This window comes from Astyanax mexicanus, chromosome 11, assembly GCF_023375975.1.
Source record: "Astyanax mexicanus isolate ESR-SI-001 chromosome 11, AstMex3_surface, whole genome shotgun sequence".
NCBI lineage: Eukaryota > Metazoa > Chordata > Actinopteri > Characiformes > Acestrorhamphidae > Astyanax > Astyanax mexicanus.
In genome coordinates this window covers 30,369,395-30,393,261 of record NC_064418.1, presented here as the reverse complement: position 1 = coordinate 30,393,261, position 23,867 = coordinate 30,369,395, and the positions used below count along the sequence as shown (strand labels likewise).

The 23,867-nt window shown below is 37.7% G+C and overlaps 1 protein-coding gene across 5 annotated transcripts in view; it reads right to left on the bottom strand.

Moving 5' to 3' along the window:
* kalrna (kalirin RhoGEF kinase a) overlaps positions 1-23,867 on the bottom strand; it is a 320,295-nt gene that overhangs the window by 4,998 nt on the left and 291,430 nt on the right. For all 5 annotated transcript variants that reach the window (XM_007253494.4, XM_049485020.1, XM_049485021.1 and 2 more), the window contains 20 exons: positions 23,516-23,582; positions 23,160-23,263; positions 22,495-22,564; positions 22,305-22,391; positions 21,210-21,302; positions 21,056-21,106; positions 20,853-20,930; positions 18,135-18,320; positions 17,593-17,764; positions 16,669-16,901; positions 13,658-13,911; positions 10,584-10,716; positions 9,676-9,738; positions 9,210-9,237; positions 6,391-6,553; positions 3,298-3,419; positions 2,906-3,037; positions 1,846-2,010; positions 607-685; positions 286-486 (listed from right to left, as the gene is read on the bottom strand). In XM_007253494.4, the coding sequence (XP_007253556.3) occupies positions 286-486; positions 607-685; positions 1,846-2,010; positions 2,906-3,037; positions 3,298-3,419; positions 6,391-6,553; positions 9,210-9,237; positions 9,676-9,738; positions 10,584-10,716; positions 13,658-13,911; positions 16,669-16,901; positions 17,593-17,764; positions 18,135-18,320; positions 20,853-20,930; positions 21,056-21,106; positions 21,210-21,302; positions 22,305-22,391; positions 22,495-22,564; positions 23,160-23,263; positions 23,516-23,582 (2,481 nt within the window). The remainder of the gene's footprint in view (positions 1-285; positions 487-606; positions 686-1,845; positions 2,011-2,905; positions 3,038-3,297; positions 3,420-6,390; positions 6,554-9,209; positions 9,238-9,675; positions 9,739-10,583; positions 10,717-13,657; positions 13,912-16,668; positions 16,902-17,592; positions 17,765-18,134; positions 18,321-20,852; positions 20,931-21,055; positions 21,107-21,209; positions 21,303-22,304; positions 22,392-22,494; positions 22,565-23,159; positions 23,264-23,515; positions 23,583-23,867) is intronic.

The following is a 23,867-nucleotide window of genomic DNA, read 5'->3' as shown; positions in this document are numbered from 1 at the left end:
ATGCTCAAATTAAAAGTAACCAATATACATATTTTGTAATATAGCCTCCTAAATAAGACCACAGCCCACTTAATATTCCAGTGTGCAACTCATGCGACCCATGTTTAACCCATATTTAACCCCTCCTTGTCAAATCTCTGACCATAATAGAGCCCATTACTGACATTCATCACCAGAACCAACACTGAATTGGTGGACAAAACTGGTTTCCAGTTGGGCTCCCCATTCAAGTCCCATGTCAATTCAACTTTCATTTTCTTAGCTGTCAAAGTAGGTCAGACTTACAGTTCCAGGATCAGTATGTAGGCTGTGGGGGACTCGTAGGTGTCGTTCAGCATCACCAACTGAGGGTGCTGGACATGTTTTAGGATATCTGCCTCGTGAGCCACCTGCTCTTTTTTCTGCATCTTCTTATTGACAAACTTCACCGCCATCTCCTTCTTACTGGACTTGTGCAGACATTTCCTCACCACGGAGAAACGACCCCTGAACGGTTTAGATGAGGGAAACAGATAGAAAGAAAGAGAAAATGAGTAATGGTGCATTGGGTTTATGTTTTTACTAATTTATAAAAATACACAAAAAAAATCTGGACAAATACTTTACCTTCCGATTTCACCCATCTCTATAAACGCTGATTCAAAGTTCTCTTTCCAGTGGATTCCTGTTCCATCGTATGTTGAAACTTCAGAAGGAAACACATAAAATACACAGTGTACTTTACTATTTTTACGATAAACTATTAAGGACTAAAAATGGCATAGTATAAAAAAAAGTATAAAAAAAAAAATGCACATATAAACAAACAAATGATTAAATAAATATACAGATTAATAACTGAATTGATTAAAAAATAAATTAATAAAAATATTTATTTATTTATATATTTATTAATTGATGTATTTCTACATTTATTTTTTTTATTTCTGTATTAATTTAATCATTTATTTATTTTAACATTTCTACATTTATTGATTAATTTCCAAATTTCTTCATTAATTTACTTCTGTGTTTCTGCATTTGTATGTTAATTAGGTAGGCGGTCCTATTCTCGCTCTAATTCAGGATTGGTCAACTGGTGAATCAGACAGAAGCAACAGGTTTCTAACTAATTTAACGTTGGGAAGGTCTCCCCTCACGCAGCACCGTAGCCGGGGAGTGTACGTAGTGCCTCGCCTCTCGTCCCTTTCACGTCCGGCGGCCCGTAGGCCCCGTTGTCCTTCCGCTTTGCGGCAGGGGTGGCGGTCGGGTCGTTCGGGGGCGGCGCAGCTCTACACGCTGGGGCCAGTAGGGCGGGGTACGGGCCACGGAGCAGCGGCCGCAACAGTGGCTATGCACCGGGCCCTTCTAGCGGATCTCTACGGCTACGGTACTGTATTTAGAAGTAGAAACCTGTTGCTTCTGTCTGATTTACCAGCTGACCAATCCCGCTTTAGCGCAAGTTTAGGACCGCCTACCTAATTAACATACAAATGCATATATAAATAAATAAATAAATAAATAAATGTGGAAATAAATAAATGAATACATAAAGAAATGTGGAAATAAATGCAGGAATGTTAAAATAAGCAAATAAATGAATAAATAAATAAATACATGCAGAAATATATAAATAAATAAATAAATAAATAAATAAATAAATGTAGACATATATCAATATATAATTTATAAATAAAACATTGTATTCATTTATTTATCTATACTATTAATTATGCATATATTTCTTTCTTTTTTTAATTATCTTTATTCATTTATATGTACATTTATTTATACCTATGTTATTTTTTTGTCTGCCATATTAAACATATTAAACATACGTTTGGTAATCGTGTGTACAGTACTAACCACAGCTGGGTAGAGTGACCATGTTGGAGGGCTCACTCGGGGCACTGATGCCCCAGTGGTTGCTGGCTCTTACTCTGAACTGGTAGTTCCCACCTGGGATCAAGTTCTCAATCTTCACACACATTTCGGCTGTGGACACCACAGACTGCTGCCACACCAAGGAATCTGCACAGAAACACACATCCTTAGGTTATACATAGCATTTTATATCACTGCTATTTCAGTTTCAGTCCACTTTTTCTGAATCAGTTTCTCTGATTTTGCTATTTATAAGTATATGTTTCAGTAAATTGAACATTGTTGTTTTATTCTATAAACTACAGACAACATTTATCCCAAATTCCAAATAAAAATATTGACATTTAGAGCATTTATTTGCAGAAAATTAGAAATAGCTAAAATAACAAAAAAGATGCAGAGCTTTCAGACCTCAAATATTGCAAAGAAAACAAGTTTTTATTCATATTCAGTTTTAAGAGTTCAGAAATCAATATTTGGTGGAATAACCCTGGTTTTTAATCACAGTTTTCATGCATCTTGGCATGTTCTCCTCCACCAGTCTTACACACTGCTTTTGGATAACTTTATGCCACTCCTGGTGCAAAAATTCAAGCAGTTCAGCTTGGTTTGATGGCTTGTGATCATCCATCTTCCTCTTATATTATATTCCAGAGGTTTTCAATATGGTAAAATCAAAGAAACACTTATTTGTTCCAGAGTTGTATTTTACCCGTAGAGTAGCAATAACATAGAATTGGAGCTAAAATTCAGTAGGCTAACATCATGCTTGCCTTTTACCATAAAGCAGATTGCTAAAAACACATCAGAAAGGAACGAACCAACTTTTTTTTAACGACAAGACCTGAGAAAAGCCAATCTTGGGGAGGGGAGTGCTATAGAAGCTAAAAGTTAACTGGCTACAATGTCTTTAGCTAGATTGTTAATAGCTCATCATCACACAGAGAGAAATGAACAAGAAGATAGCAAACTTATTAAGTAAATGTTTGGGAAGAAAAAGTCTCCTCTCACAGCATTGCTCATATAGAAAGATTCAAGCTACCCTCTTGTCTGTACTCCACGGTGTAGCTGCTTATGGCGCAGTTGCCGGAGCTGGCAGGGGGAAGCCAGTGCACCACCACAGCCGTACTGCTGGCCTCCTGTGCTACTGGTCGTGCCGGAGCTGCTGGAACACCTACCAAAGAGACAGCACACCAACCAGAAAATTAGATATTGGGCCAGCGGGAGGACATTAACGATTGCATAAGATTTTTTTTAAATATTGCTTGTTTTTCACACAACAGCACTGGTCTACCCTAACAACAGCATGAGATTCTCTTTTTCCACATTATCCTGCTGCACTTTAATCCTGGCTGAACTGGAATAACAGACACAGAAGACAGAAGACGATAACTCACTACATAAATCCCTACATCTCCTTCTTTTCCAAGTTACCTTGCACTTTAATAGATGCAGAGGACGAGGCCGTTCCGTGGTCGTTAACGGCAACACAAGTGTAGATGCCAGTGTCCTGGGGCATCAGGTTACAGATCTTCAACAGAATATCTCCCGTATCCCTGGAAACACACAGAACACGATGCAGTCAGGAGCTTTTCTAATCTGCTAAATGTGCACAAAGTTCAAACCAATACAACTATAATACTGAACATGAAGGCCCAAAAAAATACATAACGAGTAAAAAACAGACTGTAGGTAACTGAAAAGGTTAAGTTATATGAGACAGCACGACTTGGAACACCTGTATGCTTACTATTAGTGTGGAAATCAAGCAGACCTAAAAGCAGACCTAAAAAATTACCAACTGCTCCTGGCTTCTTTCTCAGCCAACCTCACTACTGCTAAAGCTGAATTTTATCACAATAAATTCTGCTCTCTCACAGACTCCCGGAAACTATTTGCTACATTTAAATCACTACTCAACCCTCCGCCTCCTCCTCCGGCTACATGCCTTACGGCTGAAACACTTGCCTCATTCTTTACTGGCAAAGTGGCGGCCATCAGCAACCAGTTTACTGATGCACAATGTAGCAGTCCTACTGCATCCTCTACTGCCCGATGTCCCTCCACCGAAGGCGTTGCTTTCTCCTCGTTCACTCCTCTCACTGAGAACGAGACACTGGCTCTCCTAACACGTAGCCATCCTACTACGTGTCCGCTTGACCCGATTCCTTCAAACCTACTGCAAACTATCGCACCTGCAATCATTCCGGCTATCACTCACACGATCAATGCCTCTTTAACTTCTGGTGTGTTCCCGACTGCTTTTAAACAAGCACAGGTCACACCACTGCTTAAAAAGCCTTCTCTCAACCCCGCCCAGGTTGACAACTACAGACCGGTCTCACTGCTACCCTTTCTCTCTAAAACACTAGAAAGAGCAGTTTTAAATCAGGTCTCTGGCTTCCTCTCCCAGAATGACCTCCAGGACCAGAACCAATCTGGGTTCAAAAAAGGACATTCTACCGAGACGGCTCTGTTGTCTGTGACTGAAGCGTTGAAAACTGCTAGAGCTGCAGGTCAGTCCTCAGTGCTCATTCTGCTGGACCTCTCGGCCGCATTTGACACAGTCAACCATGACTTCCTCCTAACTATACTCTCAAACATGGGGATCGCAGATAATGTGCTGTCATGGTTCAGATCATACCTCACTGGGCGCTCGTTCAAGGTGTCGTGGCAAGGACAGCTGTCCTCAGCCCGCTCCTTATCCACTGGGGTTCCCCAAGGTTCAGTACTGGGACCCCTTTTCTTCTCCATATACACCACCTCTCTTGGTCAGGTTATCCGCTCACACGGATTTTCCTACCATTGCTTTGCTGATGACACCCAGCTATACCTGTCGTTCTCACCTGAAGATCACTCAATCTCTGCACGGATTTCGCAGTGTCTCTCTGACATATCCTCATGGATGAGGGAGCATCACCTTCAATTAAATCTCTCAAAGACTGAACTTCTGGTTATACCAGCAAAACCATCTTTTCAACACAAATTCTCTATAAGTATCGACTCTCTCTCTCTCTCACCGACAAAGGTTGCTAGGAACCTGGGTGTTCTGGTTGATGACCAACTCTCCTTCACGCACCATGTGGCCTCAGTTGCTCGGTCCTGCCGCTTTGCGCTCTATAACATCCGAAAAATTAGACCGTTCCTGACGCAACAGGCCACCCAACTCCTGGTGCAAGCGGTCGTCATCTCACGCCTCGACTACTGCAATGCCCTGCTAACTGGCCTCCCGTCCTGTGTAGTAAAACCACTCCAGATGATCCAGAACGCAGCAGCACGTCTGGTCTTCAACCAGCCAAAACGGGCACATGTCACCCCGCTGCTCATTGAGCTCCATTGGCTACCAGTTGATGCTCGCATCAAATTCAAAACTCTTACAATCGCCTACAAGGTGATGACAGAACAGGCTCCTTCCTACCTGCACTCACTCCTGAAGGCTTACGCTACCTCCCCGCCGCTGCGCTCCTCCAGTGAACGTCGCCTCGCTTTGCCAAACATTCACACAAAGCAATCCAGACTGTTCTCATACAGAGTTCCCCAATGGTGGAACAAACTACCTTCCACTACCAGATCAGGAGAATCTCTCGCTATCTTTAAGAGACTCCTGAAGACAGAGCTCTTCAAAGAGCACTTACTCTCTTAACACCTCTAACACACTAACTACTTCTAACCCCATTTCCTTCTTCCCCTCCTTCACTCCTCTATCCTATTATTCCCCTTTGACCTCCTTTTATCCCTATCCAAAGATGTTTTTCCTTTAAACTTATTTTACATTGTACTTGACTATTGTAAGTCGCTTTGGACAAAAGCGTCTGCCAAATGTAATGTAATGTAATGTAATGTAATGTAAAAAATCCAAGTTAATCCAGGTCTACGGGACTTTCACTGTCACAACATACAACTCCAGAAATTAATAAGAAAACACCTAAAAATTGAGTTTCTTTGATTTTACCAAATTGAAAACTTCTGGATTATAATCAAGAGGAAGATGGATGATCACAAGCCATCAAACCAAACTGAACTGCTTGAACTTTTGCACCAGGAGTGGTATAAAGTTATCCAAAAGCAGTGTGTAAGACTGGTGGAGGAGAATGTGCCAAGATGCATGAAAACTGTTGATTTCTGAACTTTTACAACTTAATGAATATAATATTTCAGCCATTTCTCATTTTCTGCAAATAAATGCTCTAAATGACAATAAATGTTCATTTTACTCGAACACATACCTATAAATAGCAAAATCAGATAAACTGATTCAGAAACTAAAGTGGTCTCTTAATTTTTTTCCAGAGCTGTATGTACTCCACACATTCTCAGATATGTTTAAAATGTACTACAGAGCTAGATGTGAGTAAAAGTACAAGTGCTCTAACAAAACTTGACTAGAAGTTGAAGTGTTCTTTCTTTAAGCACCACACTAAACATTGCTTAAACATTGAAGAAGATAATCTTCTTAGAAAAATCATTGTTACAGAAATTTCCCAACTAAGTCACTCCTCCTTAGCTCCTCTGTGCAGCTGTGTTTACCTGATATTAATGGTGAAGCGGTTGTTATTGACGAGTAGGCCTTGGTCAGGACCCTTCAGTGTGATGGTGGGTTTTGGTCGGCCGCAGACTTTACAGCACAGCACCACGGTTTCCCCCAGAGCACAGGTTACATCAGCCAGAGGGATAAGAAACTCCGGAGCCACTGAACAACACGAAAAGAATGGAAAGAAGTACAGAAGTCAGTCATTCAGTGCATTTTTCTCATTTATATTATTTGCTATTTTTTCTTGTATTAATGAAAGTATAAGTCTTATGGTCAGTCATAAATATTGTAACATTTAAGAATCTCGTAAATTGTAATTTAGTTGATTTTTAAATTATTTTATTTACTGGTTCACCAATTAAAAAACCTGACGAGCACGGTGATATTAGAGAAGCGAAATGAAGTTTATAGGATTTAAAGAAAGTATAAATGGCTCCTCCTCCCTCCTGCTTCTTTCCAGTGTGTTTGCCTCGCTTCCTATGATAGCCTTTGTTTACCCTGCCTGTTGTCACTTTGCGTGATGTCTGTTTCCACCTGTTTTCGTTTTCCCCGTTTTTCGTTGTCCACCCGTTTTCATTTCTCGCCTGTTTTCATTTCCCACCGGTTGTATTTCCCACCTGTGTTCATTTTCCGCCTATTTTCGTTTCCCACCCGTTTTCATTTCCAGCCCGTTTTCCTTTCCCTCCTGTTTTCCTTTCCCGCCTGTTTTCGTTTCCCGCCCCTTTTCATTTTCCGCCTGTTTTCGTTTCCCGCCTGTTTTCATTTCACACGTTTTCATTTTCCGCCCTTTTCCTTTCCCTCCTGTTTTCCTTTCCCGCCTGTTTTCGTTTCCCGCCCGTTTTCATTTTCCGCCTGTTTTCGTTTCCCGCCTGTTTTCATTTTCCACACGTTTTCATTTTCCGCCTGTTTTCGTTGCCCACACGTTTTCCTTTTCCACGCGTTTCCGTTCCACCCCCGTTTACGTTTTCCACCCGTTTTCGGCCCATGTGTTTATTTTTCTCCTTTTATCTTGCTTTCAGATCTACTGTGAGATCTACTGATCTACTGTGCAAGTTTGTTCATCAACCTTCTGGGCTGGAGAGCTGTCTGTAGCACTATAGCACTGCTCAAAATCTACTAAATCATTTATGCAGAGAAACAAGTACAACATCTTGGCATCGACATCTCAGTCCACAGACCTGAATATTATTCAAATCTGTGGTGTGATTTAAAGCAGGCTGTTCATACTCAGAAACCATCAAACCTGACTGAACTGGAGATGTTTTGTAAAGAAGAATGATCCAAAATACCTTCAATCAGAAACCAGACTCTCTTTTGAAGCTATAGGAAAAGTTTAGAGGCTGTTATTTCTGCAAAAGGAGGATCTAATAAATGTTAATATAATTCATTCCCATATTTATGCACCTGTCTAATTTTGTTTAAACAATTATTGCACACTTTCTGTAAATGCTATAAACTTCATTAATTCCACTTCTCAAATATCACTGTGTTACTCTGCTATATGATATATTTAACTAAAATACAGCCCAGCCACGGGCTACAGGCTCAGCTCAGCCAGTCCAATAAAGGTTTTAACCCCACTAAACGGATAATACAGTTCTCTACAGTTCATCTTTCAGCCCAAGCAGCTAACAGCAGCAGTTTAGAGCAGCCGTCACGGAGTCACTGCTGGGATTACATTATAAACAGGTCAGTTAGCTCGCTGCTAACCTCATGGTGTTTATAACTACGGAGTTTAGAACACACCACGGCTGCAAGGTTAGACTGTTGAAGGCTACTGAAGACTATTAAAGGCTATTGGAGGTTATTGAAAGGGTTATTGGGGCAGAAATCAGTAAAGGCTGGTTAGATAAGTGATTCACGTCCTCGTCCTTTGCTGCGGTGAAACTGTCAATAGCGCTGTCACAGTGATGTTTATTAACGTCATTGAAACAGATTTTGTCAGGTATTGTCTTATAAATATTTACACATAACTTATATCTCTCCTAAAAAGCGTTTATTTTGGTCAGTAACACTCGTGTTTATTTACTATCAGCGTAAACTAACATTACCAGTGTTTGCTTTGGCGTGGATGTAATTAGAGGAATCTGTACCAGGTTTGCCTGGCACCTGTGTGGCATTTGGCCCCGCCCAATATTGGTATCGGCGATCGGCAGATCGTGGAGAAAGACGACCGGCGATCGGAATCTGCCCCAAAAACACTGATCGGTCCAGGAGGTGTAAAAAAGAAGGTCAATTTTGGCAGTGCATCTGCGATTCTTTTGCTCTCTACCCGTTTCTTTTGTTTAGCAGAACTACTTTCATAACTCCGCTTCATTTTCACTGTGACAGCTCTCACTCTAGTCGCGTACAGGTCCCGCTGTTTTGGTTTGAAGTCACGTCGTGTGGCACGTTGCTACGTCATCATATTATGGACTAGTTCAATGCAAGCAACGGAGGGGGGTGTGTGTGTTTGGACAATTAGTATTTAGACATTAATTCGGTATTCTACTGATATTTCTGTTGTTTTTTTAAAAGAAATATGTTTTTTCTTTACTTTACATAAGTAAAAAATTCAAATTGTTTTTGGTGTATTTACTGTAGCTGGGATGGTCAGATTTGGGGGCCCCTATGGAGGACAGATTTGGTCGAGGCCTAAGGCAAATGCCTAGGCTTGCCTAATTAAAGAAATAATAAATTAAAAATAGTTTAAATAACATTAAAATACTTTTAAAACAAACAATGTTAACATGGTTATTTTCACAACACAGAAAATAATGATTATAAGATCAGCAATAAAATCAAAACAAACACAATCACACCCATTCAATCTTACCTTCTTGAATGAAATTGGGATTCATTAACTGTGAAATAGAAAAAAAAACAATGTTATAATGTATCAAGATAAAGAGAGAGAGAGAGAGAGAGACCAACACTTTACACACTGTGCAGGAAGGAGTGAGAGTGAAAACAAGAGAGATCAGTTCATTTTTGGGCTACTTTTGTATAATTTGTGTCTGTAGTGACACGCCACTGTGTGGCAGTAGTGAGATACTGCATATTTTACTTACACAAACATCCAGCCTTAGTAATGTATATTAGTACTTGTCACACTTATTCAAACATACAGAAGTTCTTTAAGTTCTTCAGGTTCATCACATTTTACTTATTGATCTGTTTGCTTAGTATGTTCAGCTCCTGGCTCTTCTGATTGTGTAACAGAACACCACCACAGGCTACAGCTACAGCTACACACTCTGTGAGGAGGACAGCATGCAGTCAGGCATATGTTGAAGCTCTACCTCCATGCTAGTTTTGGGGTCTAGTTCATCCTCACATTCTGATTCCTCTGAGCTGTGAGACTCCTGTAGTTTAGCAGGAGAGAGAGAGCAACGTTAGACGACGGCCTCAAGGAGAACACAATCAGCACTGATTCAACAATTCACGAAGAGCTCTACCTCAAATGATCTCTGGCAGTAAACAAAACAAATAAATAAACAAAAGAATCAGAATAAATCAAATGTGGGAACTGATAATCTATAAAGACTCATTATTAAAAAGTAGGTGCAAAGTAGGTAAGTCAGCAAATCAGTTTTTAGTGTAGGTGTGCAGTGTTTTTTTTCCCCCCTCCTGGATGGGATGCATTCAAGAGCATCATGGCTCCCATCAAAACTTATTTCACCTCTGTCTACTTTAAAGTATATCCATGTCTGGTAAAAGTAAAATACAATGAAACTCTTGCACGCTGTGCAGTTTGTAGTAGTGATTTTAGATTTGCCAACGGGGGAATAAATGAGGTGAGTCTGTCTGTCTGTCTATAATAGCAAAAGGGATAAAGTTCTTTGGTGTGTGTGTGTGTAAGTTTTTTTTTTTTTTTTTTTTGGATAGGGGACTTGGGCGTGTGTGGGGGGGGGGGACTTCACTGATATAAATTTTTGCAACTTGGGATGTCTGCCAAGACCAAAGGTGACCTCTGGGTGCAGCTATCTTTTGATAATAAGTGAACCTATCCACCTACAAAGTGCATTATGGAAAACCAAGACTTTTTGAATTAAATTCTCTTGTTACTGTGCTAGTGAGGAGCATGCTAGCAGTGAACAAACAGCAGTGAATTTTTCAGTGTTCAGTTTGTTGTCATTTTACACACAGGTGAGGGTGCAAACACTCACACGCTCCCCCTCCAGCAGCACAAACACAGCCTACTACTCACTTTTACAGTGACCTTGCTGCTGAGAGTGTCCTTTGGCTTACGCAGTCCATTCTCAAGCTTTGGGTCACTTTTACCCCCGCTCTCCTTCTCGGCACGTTTGCGGGCGCGGAGTGTGTTCCACGACAGAGACTTCCTGTTATATTAAAACATGACCCGGTCAAACCTTACTTACAGACAGACGCTGGGAGAGGAACAACACATTGGAAGGAAACTGTCTGGAACAAATATATGTATAAAAATCTCAATGAATAAATGTTATTTTAGCTTATTACATACTTACTTACATTAACTGTTGGAAAACTAACATTAAAAGTCATATGCAAGTGTTGTTGGTTTGTAAGTAAAACTACTGTATTTTTCACACAATAAGGCTCCTTATAATCCGGTGCACCTTATGTATTAATTCTACCAGTCAGGTTGTAAGGAGCAGTAAAACCTCTACAGTACAGTGTTATACAGGAGTTCAGCACTAAGACTGGAGCTTTATTAGAATTAGCTGCTAACCACGCTAAGAGGTAAGTATTATCGGGCTGTAGTCTTCTGCTAACCCTGGCTAGCACTGCTGGAGCAGCATTAGCATTAGCCGCTAACCATGCTAAGCACTAGCTCTTTCACCCTTTAGAGGTGAGTTTTATCAAACTGTAGCCAGCACGTTTACTGCATTAAAACAGGCTACTTGGGATAAAACGCTAGCTAATATCGCCCTAGCTTACCGGAACACTCAGGGGTTCTCAGTGTAGTGCTGTCGGGCAGCATTAGTGGAAATCTGGAAATCTAAGCTTACTGTAAATAAACAGAAGTGTTTTTCTCACTCAAATGATTAGTTTTCAAGAGAGAAATCTGTGTAGATTAAGATCCAGCACTCATTTGACTTTCTATTTCTTTTAAGAATTACAGTTTTGTTTACTTAACTTACTTAGGTTCGCTTTACAGGTCTGGCCACCTAGCAGCGAGACATGCTGAATGAGAAGGAAAACATGGCGAGACCCCTATTCCTTACTAGTGTTGCATAATATAATTCAGTGTGACTTGACAGGATGTATGAAAATAGACCAGAAAATAGACGTTTATTGATAGTGTGCCTTATAGTGCGAAAAATACGGTAAGTTAACAACCAATAGAAGAGCTAAATTAAACATAACTGTGTGTGTAGTGTACTTCATTTCACATACAAAGTAAAAAATATATATTTTTGTCAGAGCCAAGACTTTTCAATAGTGAATATTTGCATACACTCATCATGGACATGATCGACCTGTCAAAACTGAGTTTATACTTAATTTAAAGAATAACTATTTCTCCTCTTTATTTCACCCAGTTCAAAACTGACTTTGGGCATACTGCCACCACCACCATGCTTAACAGTTGGTACAGTGTTCCTGGGGTTGAGTGCCTCACTGCTACTCCTCCAAAAAGCACACATTTTAGTTGAGTTTGAATGGGTTGTTAATGGAGCAAGAACTTTTCATGGTTGTCAGCCAAGTCCAATTTCTTCTTTGTTAAGCCTAATTTTTTAAATCATGGCTTTGGCAAGTTAAAAGTCAATTGGAACTTTTTACCACCATAAAATTACTACTGGATTTAGATATATTTGTGACTGTGTTGATTTTGGAAAATCACCTATAATCAAACGCATGGGTCAAATTTGTGATTTTATATTTAATAATGTATTACCTTGTAGACGTATTCAGTCAAAATAAATAATAGAAAGCCCAATACTGACATGACATTATTGCCCATGATGAGTATATATATATATATATATATATATATATATATGTAAACCTTTAACTACAACTATGTATTTCTAGCTTCAGCAAGACTGTAAATATCAAATAGAGACAGGTCTTAAGTTCTAAATTAAACAGTCATTCTCACTGCAATTCACACCATTAGATTGTTATGTATTCACACCATTATATTGGAACGCTTTACATGCTACAAATCAGCTGTCATGCTCTTACACCATGGTGGATACACACAGTTTGTGCAGAAGCAGCACAGTCCTCATAATCTCACATTAATCCAAAATGAGGTCTGATACTAAATCATACACAAACCTTTACTGTCAAGGACCAGTGCGGTTAGTACAAACACAAATAAAGGGAACTACACACTACAAAAGAAGTCAATAAAACAACTTAAATAAATTAAAGTGTATAAAACCCTATTCTGCCTTCAATTACACAATGGACTGGTACATTAAACTCCATTATACATCATATCAGTTCTTTAAGAGAATCACTAATACTGTGATTCTATAGTACTGTGAAACCATGACTATAAATAATTAAATAAATTAAATCATAATTAAATAAATAAAAAAACAAAGACTTCAACTTGAGTTAAGTCATGCTCATGTCAAAATTTTATTTTACATATTTAAAATAATACATTTAAAACTATTAGTTAACTACAATGCTGAACATTGCGACTATCATTGTATTGCACAAAACTGCCTTCATTATTCAGGGTTCTCTTAAATAGTGCAAAAGACTTTACAGGAATGTACTGAAAAGAGTAAACAACAAAACGTATGTACAGTATATGGCCAACAAATCTGATTAAGGAAAAACAAAACAAAAAAAATCAAACTTAACATTCAAAAAATAAGATTAAAACATAATCTGTACAAAAAAATTGCCATAGACAATAACAGAAACTTTCTCCATCAGGAGAAACTAGTCCAAGTCCATCAGATGGCCTGTATTTTCTTTTTTTTTTGTGTGTCTTTCAAAAACATTTAACGAAAAACGAACAGAAACACGGTGTTAGGAACAGAAATAACAGTCCAGACGTGTCAGTTTCCACACTGATGTAAGATTCCATCTACACCAGAATGAGTTTTTTTTCTATAGTCTTTTCAATAATTCACTTTTTACTTGATCTTAAAATAAAATAAAAACAAACAAAACAAAGAAATAAAAAAGAGGAAACAAACATCTCCTCAAGGATAAGGTCCAACATATCCGGGTTAGTTCCAACAAAAGAGGGTGGGGGGTATTTCAAAAGGAGGGAGGAGCCTTGGTTTAACAATCCAATCAGTGCTCCGGTTAGTGTGGATCGACACTTACTTGATGTTCGAGTCAGCAGCAGTGTCTATGATGGATTTAGAGAGAGGGCCGAGGATGTGTCCTGGTACCCAGCCCTCGGCAGCAGGGGATTGGCTGTTGGCGGGTCGGTACACCAGGTACATGTTCTGCTGATTAGTAGCGAGCACTTGTACCATTTCACCCTGCGACACGCAGATCTCATTCTCCTTCAGTGCACTGTAGTCCTGAGTCACCATCATGGAGGAGGACATACCGTTACAGCCGACCCGGTCATGCTGCTCCAGATAAAAAGAGAGAGAGAGAGAGAGAGAAAGAGAGAGAGAGATACAAACATACACACACAGAGAAAAAAGTGAGATTTTACTAAAAGGAACATAATTGATTAGAAATTATATTTGGTTGCTTAACCCTCTTGTTATGTTATGGGTCAAATTGACCCATTGACCCTCCTATTATGTTCATTTGTCAGGAACAGCAATGGTGTTCTAGGGTCATGTTGACCCCGGTGCATGTTTAATTATCCAAAAGATGTCTGAAACCCCAAAAAATCCTAATAAGCAGTGTATTTTTTTTTTACTAACTCCATTATTAATTATTCTATCAATATTTAGAGCAATGGTGTTCCAGGTTCAATTAGGATAATTTACTCATTTCTCATATAAAACATACATGTTCCAGCTTTTGTATTGTTTCATTACTTTGTTATTTTAAAAGACCAACATATAAAACAATAGTTTTAGTTTTTGCAGCTGCTTTGAGCTTGTTACTGGTGTAAAATAGTGATTTCTTTGCATGGGTAACAATATGCCCCCATCACTAGCATTATAAGCCTGTTGGGAGCATCAGTTAAAATAGCTGTATTTCAAAATGCTGGGGTTGAATGAAGGTGGGCTATTTAACAAAAGTTTGTACTTGCTATCCTGTTTCACTACAACCCAAGTCCATTTCACACCAGATTTCTCCTTTAAATGCCAATAAATATAAAAAGTAAAGGAAACTGTAACATTTTGTAAATGGCTTTGTGCTTCATCATGTCTATATGGGCACTGCTCTGTTCCATCCATATCCATAAGCTTTTAGAGAACATGCACAAATACTGACAAAATGAACACAGAGTACAGACAGAAGACTCTGTTCATATCTGTATCCATATTCAACTCTGAGTGTAAGTGAGCTTTCATAAATAAATAAATAAATAAATAAATAAATAAATAAATAAATAAATAAATAAATAAAGTATAATAATGAGGCTTTATCAATAAATAAATAAATAAATACTTAGTAATAATAATAATAATAATAATAATAATAAAACTATATTTGCACTATGCACAGTAGATACTGTGACCCCTTAATTTACATGAAACCATTTTTAATATCTTTATTACTAAGCTCAGTGTTTGGATTGTGCAAAACAAGAAAATAAAAAAAACAAGGAAAAAAGGAAAAAAAAATGTTGGATAAAAAAAAAAGTTTGATATCAGACATTACACAACAGGCCTAATGAAGCTGTGTTGTGCTGTGTGGAGGGGGGGGGGGTGCACAATGTCAGATCTGTAGAGATGTTTTTTTTTGTTTGTTTTTTTTTTAAACATCAAACGCTCCCCAACACCCCTACGGAGGCAAAGCAAACTAGGTCACAAAATATGCTAATAATATCAGAGTTATACAGCAGCAGAGCTCTCAGTTCTGTTTAGTTACTGTTAGTGTGCCCATGACCATTATCAGAACTGATGATAATCGATCACTGCAACTAAATTAAATATTCAGAATGATCAATAAAAAAAGTCTTTATAGGGCACCTGCCATTAAATTCTGTATAAGCCAAGGAAAATAGGGACGGAAGTTGCATTTGTATAAATAGTTAAAGAATAAATATTAATTCATAACAATTTATAAACTTATGAGGTTTGGTTTGTTAATTACATATTTGATTGCTGTCTCAGCGCTGTCTTAATCATAGATAATATTGAAATATTGTGATAAACACTGACTTTCTAGAGGTAAAGTCCAGAGGTGCAGTCATAGGATAGAAGTCTATAATTGTAAAGTATTACCCCCAGGGGACGACTTGGGAAAGCCCACTGTGAGGTGTTATCTTGTAAGTGAAGCTGAAAACTGGTCAGGAAATTTTGGTGATCTATATTTTACTGGAGTACCGGTAATTATTTTTTAAAGATAACTTTTTACTTCTACTCTTTACATTTTAAAAAGTCACTCCTATCTCATTTCTGCTTGTTTTCATTCCGGCTTCTTAATGTAAAAAAAAAAAAAATAATAATAATATCTAAATAAATCTCTCTATTCAGATAGAGTAAATTATTGAAATGAATTGAATGATTGTGGATGAATGAGAAGTATAAACTAGTGGTGTCTACCGATTATAAAATTTAATCAGATTAATCACAACAATAATTTGTGATTAACTGATTTTTTATAGGGGATATTTAAATGTGTATAAAAGAATGAATGTTAGAAATGTAAAATGCAATTTTATTTATATTAGTGGTGTCAATTAAAATAATAGTATATATTGTATGTATAAGAGGAGATAAAGCCAACATGTCTCCTCTGATTGGTCAAAGCTGTCTGGCGCAGGAGCAAGAAAGTAAATATAGTGAGAAGATTCTGTGTTACAGCATAAATATCTGTGCAGTGTGAAGCAGCTTTAACACAGAACGCTGAAAAATTGCCACTGCGTGTTTCCAATGGGACGTGCAACCCAGTAGTAGCAGTAAATCGAGTGGTGCTGCTTTGAGCACTGAATGCAGCACAAACTGCGTGTGTAAACATCATGAAGCAGCAGAGACCGCGTTTGTTCAAAGCAGTATATAATCTGGCTAATATATACTTGATTAAACTGTGCCTTATCAGCAGTTTATCTCAATTAAAAAATTGTATATTTGATAGGTGGTTAGATCAAGACCGCTTCCATGAGATATGGAAAAAGGATTGTTAAATATGGCATGTCACTGTAAATATGAATTTACATTGATGCCAAAAAAAGATGACAGGAGCTGATCAACACTAACCTTAGAGCTCTCGATTCTGTCCGAGTGTTTGTGGGACTCAAAGCAGGGGCTGCCATTAGAGGTAGAAGTCTTTAGTGGAGCTGAGACCCGCCCACACAAGGGAGGTTTCTCTGGGCTGACTGATGTGGTGGAGTTGGGTCTGCTGCTGGACTGACCGCTGCGTCCCCCGGTGGAGGCGTTCCGCTTCAGAGAGCTACTCTTCTCCTTCTGATACTCGATAGGAGACTGAAGAGCTGTGGAGATGAAGACAGACACACACACACATCTCAATAAATCAGCAGCACTGTAGCAGGAGTCAGAAAACACACTTGTTGGTGGACAATTTGAATCTAAAGCTAGGTTCACACATTACAAGCCACATTGCTCGAATCCGTTTTTTTTGCTCAGATTAACGGTTCAAATTCACAGATGTAAGTGATCTGTATCTGTGTGTAATGTGAATGAATCTGTCCCTAAAACGCCTCTCACATGCGCACACTGATACCTGTATAAACATCACCTTCTTCACTAACAACAAAAAACGTCATATTTGAGAGACGATTCGTAGCTTTATAAAGGGAAATGGATGCGTGTGTTAGCAGCTCATATGTGGAGCATCTTTTACTCGAGTGGAGAAACAGCAAAAAAAAAAAAGTCTGAGGTACACGGTCAAGGCGAAAAGGTGAAAAAAGGTCAGGTGGTTTGCTTTTGCTGTTTTTGCACCAAGAGATGTGTGGGTACGAGAGAGAAGAACGTAGCACATGTGCAAAAGCAAAAAGATGCATGAATTTCGATTTGACCGTTCACAATCATGTTGCGTACAAAAGTTACTCTAATCTGATTTGAAAAAGTCAAATTTGGCACGTTCACACAGCCATGAAAAAAAAAACAGATCCGAGCCACATTGAACAAAAATCTGACCTGAGTGAACTAAACTGAACTCACCTGACAGGAAGTTCCTTTGTGCATCCAGCAGGTTTGTGATGTGATGCACCCACACCTGCTTAATGTCAGTGTTTGCTGCCTGCAGAGTGAAGCGCTCAGACGACCCACGGCACGACAGCACAAACTTACAGGGGTCGTTGTCCACATGCTCTTCCAGATCCAGGTAGCTCACCTAGTAAAAACACACACATCCATACAGAGCACGATGATCAGAACAGATCTATGGATTTCTCGTTTCATTCTAGACTGTATAAAAGTCACTCAGTCACTCAGTTCTGCACATTTTAGTGCTTTTCCTGCTTAAATATGCCCACTTTACTGTTAAATCAACTGATTAATAGGATCAGGTGTATTGGGAGCAGGTAAAACACTAAAAACTGCAGGACAGAGGGCATCCACGGCCAAAGCTAATACACAACCACAGAGCAAATAAAAAAAAAATGGCCGAATATAAAGTAAAAGCAAACTTGTGCAAACGCAGTTTGTCACTGAAAACAAGGTTCCATTTATAATGCAGCATTAATAAATGTGGAGAGAATCACCTTGATGCTCTTTTTAAACTGATAGCCGGGTGTTGAGGAGCCCTTGCGGAGAAGTTCACTAAAGATGACGATCTGCTCAAAAAGGAAGACTCTGCGCTCTTTACTCCGAGACAGAACTCCAGAGTCCTGCTCGGTCACAAAAAACGTCTCCTGCTGCAACAGTTTCCCCTGACTCGTCAGCTTTCCCTGAAAAACATACACACACACATGCTCAATGAAGTGCACCTATGATATATATATATATATATATATATATATATATATATATATATATATATATATATATATATATATCGTTACTTACAATAATTGTTTAACAAGGTTAATTAGAAGAAAAGTAGAAAGAAATGAAAAATAACCCCTCATCGCCCCCACAAAGGTCAGGCAAGAATACAATGATAAATACATTCATAAATGTAAAGAAGTGATAGTTAACAAATGTAAATGTATTATATAATAAACAAAAGCTATGTATACAGAGCAATATGGCTCTAAAATAATATCACGATATTTCAGGGTATTTTTGCTAAAACGATATACTTGGCGATATAGGAAAACTAAAATAATTCATTCATTTCAGGAATATAGTATAATAGTATAACAGTATAATCATAATGTGGAAAAATAAATAATATAGCATAAAATAATATAATGTAGCAAAAAATATTGCAGAATATTTAGTGCATGCATATAAACTGCAAACTAAAACATTTATACAATAAAAACACCTAAAGCTTCACAGTAAATAATAGACTACTTTTAAGACAGAACAGCCCTATTATCATGATATAGATTTTTAATATCATGATATTTCTGTGTCACGATATATTGTATACGATATAATATTGCCCACCCCTAGTATACATACACATATAAAAGAAAATAAAACACTAGCTTGTACAAGCACATCAAGGTCATTAATTACTTCGTACATCAATTCTCATCTAGTAATAGTTGGAGGTAGTTGGAAGACATCATAAAAGTAACACATTTTGCCCAAACTGTTTAAAATATCTTAGGCTCTTTTCTAAAATTAAAGAGAATCTTTTCAGACAGAACATAAGAAAATCATTATTTTATCCACATTAAGGAAGTAGGAGGCTCGTTGCATTGATACGTATATTTTTGTTCACCTGTAGTGAGTGAATAAGTGAATGAGTGAGTAATTAAGTGAACATGGTCCTCAGTCAGTCAACACATGCCTATTTTCCACCAACAGTGTGTCATCAACACTATATAACAGATCAGCCTACTCCTCACTCCTGCTCTCCTTCACCCCACCTCTCTGTTGTTATCTCTCTCTCTCTGCTCATTCAGTTACATAACAGAGCACAGTCTGAGATATAATCCACACGCAGTTACAGCACCTATAAAAACTATAGCCCTTATTACTGCTCTTCACCTGGCTGAAATACTAGTGAATCTCAAACAATTAGAATATCATTGAAAAGTTACTTTATTTCAGTAAATCAGTTAAAAGTGTGAAACTCCTATATTATTATATAGATGTATATAATAACACAGTGATCTATTTTAAGTGTTTATGGTTTACATCCAAATGAAAACCCAAAAATCAGCTTTTATAGAGACGCAGATTTCATTTTTCCAGCAGGACCTGGCACACTGCCCACACTGTTAAAAGTACCAATTGGTCTATTCTAATTGCCTGAGACTGATTTTTGGGGTTTCATTGGGTGTAAGTCATAATCATCATACTCTGTGAGTCTGTGTGTAAAACATCTATATAATATATGAGTTTAACATTAACTTAATTACTAAAATAAAGTAACTTTTCCATGATGTTCAAGTTGTTTAAAGGTCTTTTCTTTAAAAAAAAGATGTTCTTAGAAAATATCTTTAAATTAAAAACCTGTATATTAGAGAGTCCTTATTGTATATTCAACTACTATGCAATATAAGCTTAATACAACATATACATTTATATAACATTCAGATGAACAGAAAAAAATAGAAATATTAAAACTAATATATTATCATTATTAGAAAAATAATTTAGCAAACATTCATAATGAATAGGCCAATTACAACAGAATACTTTAAAATCACTTTTATAAGTGTTTTTTTATTTTTATTTAACTTATCCTATTAAGGGAGTAATGGTATGTATATTTATTTACATGTGCTATTAGGGTAAATACAGTTATTTTACAAGACTAAGTGCCACCTTAAGCTGTAAGCCGTTGGGATTTGTTGTTGAACTGTAGTGAATTAGAAGTACCGGTTTTGTAACTGTATTGCTTTGGTAACTGTAGTCTTGCCTGTCCCCCCCCTCCCCTCCTCCTCTTCCTCCCACTCCTGTATCTTTCATATCTCTACCTCTCATTGCCGCATGTACAGAGATTAACTAATTTATAACTTGCTCTTTATTCTTTATCTCTCACTGTCTTTTAAACAGTATTTGACAACTGATAAAGAAGAATTTTCCTGATACTTTGACTTTAACATGTTATGCGGATGTGTAGAAACACATAAAACCTGCCACAGTTTACATTTTACTGTTAATTACCACATTCTTGTAACTTTTGTGTGCTATTATACCGCTAATACATATACACACATGCACATACACACATTTTAGTATACATTCTGAATAAACTGGAATTTTCTTCTAAAACATAGAATAAACCCTGTCAATTAGCAAGTTTATTTGCCTATTAGAATCTCGGTTTGGAACAAACAAGTATATGATAAAAGTACCTCATAGCCCTGTAGCCTGCCAAGGTTCATCATGTCATTGCAGAGTTTAGGCACCTGAGACATCAGATCAACTGCTTTCTACAAACAGGGTTTAAATAAAAAGGTGGTGAGTATTGAACAACAGCAGTTTATCTATACATGTAGTGTCCACTGATGCTAAATGTTAAGAAAGTAAATAAATTATTTTTTAAATAGTATATTACCTCAATATTAAAACAGTCCAGCCCAGCCTTGTTACTGTTTTTCAAGTAGTCCTAAAAGACAAAATGCAATGAAATACATGGTTTAAAAAAACAACAACAGTTTTAATATATTCATTATCACTATCATCACTTTTACATAAACAAGAGATATTACCTTTAACAGCAGCTGATATTTGGTTATTCTCTGAATTGGCTTGATAAGAAAATCGCTGATGCCCAGTCTTGAGTTTACGTCTTGTTGAATCGACTGAAATGAAGTTTAAAAAAATAGAGAGGGAAAAAGATGAACCTTGGCAAAGACGACGTATATAACATTTATATATAACATTTTGCTGTCCCATGACTTTTGACATGTCTGCGTCTATTTAAAGAAGACGTATGTGTCTATTCAAAGAAGCGAATTATAATCTGCTTCTTTACATAGACCCAGACATGCCAAAAGTCATGGGACAGCAAAATGTTAATTGATAATATAATGTTTGGGATAGCTACACCTATATACAGCTCTGGACAAAATTAAGAGATTTTGCTATGTATAGGTATATGTTTGAGTAAAATTAACATCGTTGTTTTATTCTATGAACTACAGACAACATTTCTCCCAAAGTCCAATTAAAAATGATTAAAAATGTAAAATATTGTCATTTTAACATTTATTTACAGAAACATAAAAAGATGCAGAACTTTCAGACCTGAAATAATGCAAACTAAATAATGAAAACAAGTTCATATTCATAAAGTTTTAAGAGTTCAGAAATCAATATTTGGTGGAATAACCCTGGTTTTTAAATCACAGTTTTCATGCATCTTGGCATGTTCTCCTCCACCAGTCTTACACACTGCTTTTGGATAACTTTATGCCTTCACTCCTGGTGCAAAAAATCAAGCAGTTCAGCTTGGTTTGATGGCTTGTGATCATCTATCAAGTTTTCAATTTGGTAAAATCAAAGAAACTCATTTTTATCATTTTTTTTCTAGAGCTGTATGTTGTGAGGTTTTATCTTGTGACAGAGACCGAACACTGGTCCGTGGTTCATGGCAAGGTGACGTCAATCATTAGTGTTCAAGTGAGGTCTGAAAGTGGATGCCAGAAAACATATGCATGGGAAACGTCACGGAAGACTAATATGGGAGATTTTCCTTTCCCATGACATTTGGCATGTCAGCATAAATGATCACATAAACAAAAAAAAACAAAAACAAAGAAGAAAAAAAAGACACAAAGAAGAGGGGAAGAATGATGATTTACCTCAAAATATGAATCATATTCAGCCACTATGAATTCTGATTTGGGTTTGTTCTGGCAGTAAACCACATACATGTATAGCCTCCGCTCCTGCGTGCAAACCAAACACAAGGTCATCGTTACAGCTCACCACCAGCACACACTCAGCAAAATCGCTAAAATCTCAACACAGTGCTCAGGAAGCCTCACGCACATGTTTGATGAACAGCTCCGGCAGTTTTTCATGATCTTCAAGGCATTTCTCCAGTTCCCCTACAAAGAAACTGCAGAAAAAAGAAAACAAAACATGGAACAATTATTTATTTTTTTATTTATAATTTTATTTATAATTTGTTCCCAATTTGTCCCCAATTTACACAGCCAATTACCCAACTCACTCACTCATTAGGACTCTCCCTATTACTAGTGATGCCCCAACACACCAGGAGGGTGAAGACTAGCACATGCCTCCTCCAATACATGTGAAGCCAGCCACCGTTTCTTTTCAAGCTGCTGCTGATGCAGCATTGCCGAGTAGCATCACAGCACGCTTGGAGGAAAGCGCAGCAACTCGGTTCCGCTTCATCAGCTCACAGATGTTCTGTGCTGCGGGCATCACCCTATAGGAGTGATGTGGGGAGAGAGCGCCATCTACCCACCCGGAGGGAGCAGGGCCAAGTCTGCTCCCCCTAAAAGCCGGCAGTTTGATGGCAAAGCTGCATGAGCGGGGGTTCAAACCTGCGACCTCCCGCTCATAGTGGCAGCGCTTTAGACCGCTGGACCACTTTAAAAAAAAAAAAAACATTTTTTTAATATATAAAGGAAGGTTAATGGCAGATTTTTGACAATTCGACTGAGGGTGATCTGAGCTGGACTCACTCTCTGTGCCAGTCATAGATTTGGTGAATATTTCCGAAGACGATCTTGTCTTTTCCTTTCATATCTTCAGGAACTCCTTTCTCCTCTATCTTCTTCATGAATCCCTGTTAAACAGAAACACAGTACTGATTAACTTTTCTACAGGGTTGCTCCTTATCAGTATATTCCTTACTGATAGCAGCCATCAGCATATTATTATTTTCAACCTCCTGACTGGTCATTAACTAGTGGAAATCTTTGGAATAGGAAGACATTTACTAAGACAATTAAGCTTACATTATTTTTTATGAAATTAACTTTAGAGAGGTAGAGACTTTTTTTTTATGTGATACATTTTTGGGACATGGTTTTCTCACCTCTACTACGATGCCCAAGTCTTTGACATAGTCCTTCTCTGTCTGTATGAGCTCATTGAGGACAAACCTGAAACACACAGTAAATCATTTAAGCGAAATAATTTCAGGTTAATGGTAGAAAGAGTAGCAGATGTTTCAGAAATACTATGCAATATAATGGTTATGAATAATTTTAGATATCTCCAGAAATTGTAAGGCATCTACAGTAAGGTAACCAGTATTATTCACTGAAATGAAGTTTAATTGTTCCAGAAGAACAGTGTGTAATGTACTGTAAAACTATACAGCTCTGAAAAAAATTAAGAGACCACTTCCGTTTCTGAATCAGTTTCTCTGATTTACGATTTATAGG